Source organism: Chrysochloris asiatica, unplaced genomic scaffold (assembly GCF_000296735.1).
Source record: "Chrysochloris asiatica unplaced genomic scaffold, ChrAsi1.0 scaffold00005, whole genome shotgun sequence".
Classification (NCBI taxonomy): Eukaryota; Metazoa; Chordata; class Mammalia; order Afrosoricida; family Chrysochloridae; genus Chrysochloris; species Chrysochloris asiatica.
This window is the reverse complement of record NW_006408523.1, coordinates 7,938,804-7,942,522: the sequence shown is the minus strand read 5'-3', so window position 1 is coordinate 7,942,522 and position 3,719 is coordinate 7,938,804. Positions and strand designations below refer to the sequence as shown.

General features: G+C 39.8%; 1 protein-coding gene across 1 annotated transcript in view; it reads left to right on the top strand.

Annotated features, from left to right (window-relative positions):
• The first annotated feature begins 2,829 nt into the window (after positions 1 to 2,829).
• The window catches only part of SGCG (sarcoglycan, gamma (35kDa dystrophin-associated glycoprotein)), a 53,215-nt gene continuing 52,325 nt past the window's right edge, over positions 2,830 to 3,719 (top strand). Inside the window, exon 1 of the mRNA XM_006831956.1 lies at positions 2,830 to 3,026. Coding sequence (XP_006832019.1) covers positions 2,832 to 3,026 — 195 coding nt within the window. The 5' untranslated portion in view covers positions 2,830 to 2,831. The remainder of the gene's footprint in view (positions 3,027 to 3,719) is intronic.

The window sequence follows — 3,719 nt, the reverse complement described above, 5'->3', positions numbered from 1 at the left end:
GGAAGATACAGCAAGAAACAAAAGCTGTGTCCTTGAAAATCACCTTTATGGTTTCTGTGTCTTTATGTTGTTTTCTAAGACACATCTTCCAAACTGCGGACTCTTCAGCTACATGTAACCTGCTAGATATCAATGAAAATATTTGCATATGTGGGGTCTTGCTGTGGTGCTGTGGGTTAAGGCACTGGGCTACAAGGTCAATTTGAACTGCAGTCCTTTGGTGGGCATTACAAAGACACAGCCAGAAGAGACATGTGAAATCGTTCACTGCACAGCAAGCTGGGACAGCTAATCGCAGTAATAACAATGTGCTGGCTTTACATTTAGACTCACTTGGCCCACCCCCCAGCCTATCCTTTCCCGAGAGATCAGGGGCTGCCATTGTTACCGCAGATAACGGTCACGTGATGGGGAGTGTCCACTGAAGGTGTCTTTAAGGCAGTGGCGCATGAACTACTTCCAGAAAGATAAGGAGGAGTCCACAGGGCAAGCCAAGTGGAAAGAATGGTCAGTACAAAGCTCTCATATGAGAACAAGCCTGGCCTAGTAAAAAGTGGACTCTCTGAGTTGCACTTGGTTAAGCACTTGGCAGCTACTGAAAGATTGGTGGTTCAAATCCACCCAGAGGTGTATTGGAAGAAAGGTCTAGTGATCTAATTCTAAAATCAGCCACTGAAAAGTCCACGGAACATAGGGCTATGCTGACACACATGATTCTCTGTGAGTTGAAATCAATTGACTGCAACTCATTTTGTTACTTGTGTGTTTGTTTTTGAAAAAGTAGATGGACCATTAAAAGTCAAAGGTAAAGTAGCAGATGAAGTCAAAGGAAGAAGGTAGCAGCTGGAAGAAGCTAGCAAATTAAGTCTAAGGAAGAAAGTAATAGATAAAGAAGGTAGTTAGTGAAGTCAAAAGAAGATAGTAGATGAAGTCAAAGAGGTAAGCAGAGACCAGACCAAATAGGGTCTTGTAGGGTGCACAAGACTGGGAATGCCCAATGGGAGGCTAGAAATAATAGTTAGAGGAGTTGACTTACAGTTTACACTTTGGCTACTGTGTAGCTAATGGTGTTTAGAGGAGAAGGAATGAAGATGCCATGGTGGCTTGAACTTGAGGCAGCAACTAAGATGAGGGAAGTGGTAGTCTCGGGTGTGTTGAAGGTAGAGTTGTAAAGATCTGCTGATGTGGGGCTTAAGGGGAAGAAAAAAGAAGCAAAAATGATTTCTGGGACTGTGGCTGGAGCAACTGGATGAAGGTGAGCTTTTTAATATAGAGAAGATTGGAGGAGTTAAAATAAATAATGTCCTAATGAAATCATTAAACATTTAGGTTTTAAATAATGAAGACTGTATGACCCGGGCATTTGAAAATATTGTGTAAAGAATGACACAATTTTCCTACAATCATTTAGAACTTGATAAATGATCTATTGTTGAATTAGAGCGATTTGGAGAATTATTTTGGCCCATAACTTGTTTTTTAGCAAGAGCACCTTAGAGACATTCTTTAAAAATAAATAAATAAATAAATAATGCTTAACCTTCTCATAAAAATCCCAGAGGAGAATATTTTATATTACATTTCATTGTATCATGAAATTCGCTATCAGAAAAGTTGCATAATCTCTAATCTTCATTTAACAGATTATACCCAATTAATTTTTCTTTGTGTCAAGGGAAAGATGACTGCTTAGTTTTTTAAATCTCTTCATGGAGTTGAAATTATGACTAAAATTCTTACCCAGGTTTACACAAGCCTAATGTGCTAAAAGGAGTCCTGGTGTAGTGGTGTGGGTTAATGCGCCAAACTGAAAAGCCGTTTGAACTGCAAGATCAGCGGTCCAAGCTCACCAGCTGCTCCTCGGAAACCCTATACTGGGTCGCTATGGGTCAGAACCGACTCTATGGCACTTAACAACAACAATGTGCTAAAAATTTGCATACACACATCCATATTTTTATCTTTCCTGAGATAAATCAATACTTTGGAACTTTATTACTGGGAAAAGTTACTGGTTCTGATCTGGTGCTGATTGAAGTTGGTGATGGCTGTGTGCCACCAAGTTGGTTCCAACTCATAGAAACCTTGTAAAGGGTTTCCAAGACTTTAAATCTTTATGGGATCAGAAAGCCTCATCTTTCTCCTGTGGGATGACTGGCAGATTGGAACTGCTGACCTGGCGGTTGGCTGCCTGGCTCAGAATCCACTACGCTAATGAGGCTCCTTTATTGAGTAATCTGATTCTATCCTTTTAAAGAAAGATGGGGTAAACCAAACCCCCAGTGATGTTCAGTATATTCTGACGCATTGAACATAGTAGAACTATCCAAAAAGGCTTCCAAAGTACTAATCTTTACAGAACCAGAGGGCCACAGCATGCTCCCATGCAGTCGCTGGTGGGTTCGAACTGCTGACTTTTTGGTTGGCATATCAGCCGGGCACTTAACCCCTGTGCCACCAGAGCCATATCTGCAGGGAACTAGTTTTATTCTTCTCCCACTGATCTTTTAAGAGCTTGATAACTTGCTGTCTCAATTCCAGGTTTAAGTCCTGCAAAACTTTGAAAGCTCTACTTATAGAGAATTGATGGATTAAAACCTGACAAATACGATCACAGAATTTCAAATAAGTGTGTCATATCTGATATATTTTAAATGACAGATTTATCTTGCCAATACTGGGGCACTTTTTGAAGTCATATTGAACTCTGTTTTGAAAATCATTACTTCTGGAATTTTATTATTGGAGTAAAAATCTATTATTTTGTTAGGATTGTAGCAAACCAGTATTTATGAACACTGTTATTTCTCATTCTCTCTCTCTTGTAACAGATGGTACGTGAGCAATACACTACAGCCACAGAAGGCACGCACATAGAGAGGCCAGAGGATCAGTGTGTCTACAAAATTGGCATTTATGGCTGGAGGAAGCGTTGCCTCTACTTATTTGTACTTCTTTTACTCATCATCCTAGTTGTGAATTTGGCTCTTACAGTTTGGATTCTTAAAGTGATGTGGTTTTCCCCAGTAAGTATGTTTATCTTGGTCACCATGTTCTTGGCATTTTGTTTGCTATATCACGACGTCACCTATGTTGTAAAGATGAAAGCCTCATTGTGCGTAATTTGTTTTCTTTGATTCCTTACTGACCCCATCAGAATTTTTTGTAACAAAATATGCATATAATAGTAAATTGTTGTTGTTGTTGTCCTTTTTATACCTCACTGTAGGATAAGCACTGGACCACACCGACAGTTTGAACTGTTAGGTCAGTGGTTCAAACTCACCAGTTGCTCGATGGCGCTAAAACAAAACAGTGAGCTATAAACCAAACCCACTTCCACTGAGTCTGTTCTGACTCATACATAGTGACACTATAAAGAGTTTCTGACACTGTTGATCTTTATGGGAACAGACAGCCTCATCTTTCTCCCTTGGAGCAGCTGGTGGGTTTGAACTATCAGCGTTAAAGCTTAACCCACAGCACCATGATGGCTCCTTGATTGCTCACTATAGTAGGTTTTGTTTTGCTTTCATTTACTGTATATTTTCATTATCTCTTCATGGTATAATGTTGGCATAATCTTACATTTGTGGTTGACTGAGTGGAGTTTGCTTCAGAGGGGTTTTTCTTCTATTTTAGTTAGATCTTCATGATTCTTTAACCATCAATCTGTGATGGTGGTGGTTATGTGCCGTGGAGTCGGTTCTGACTCATAG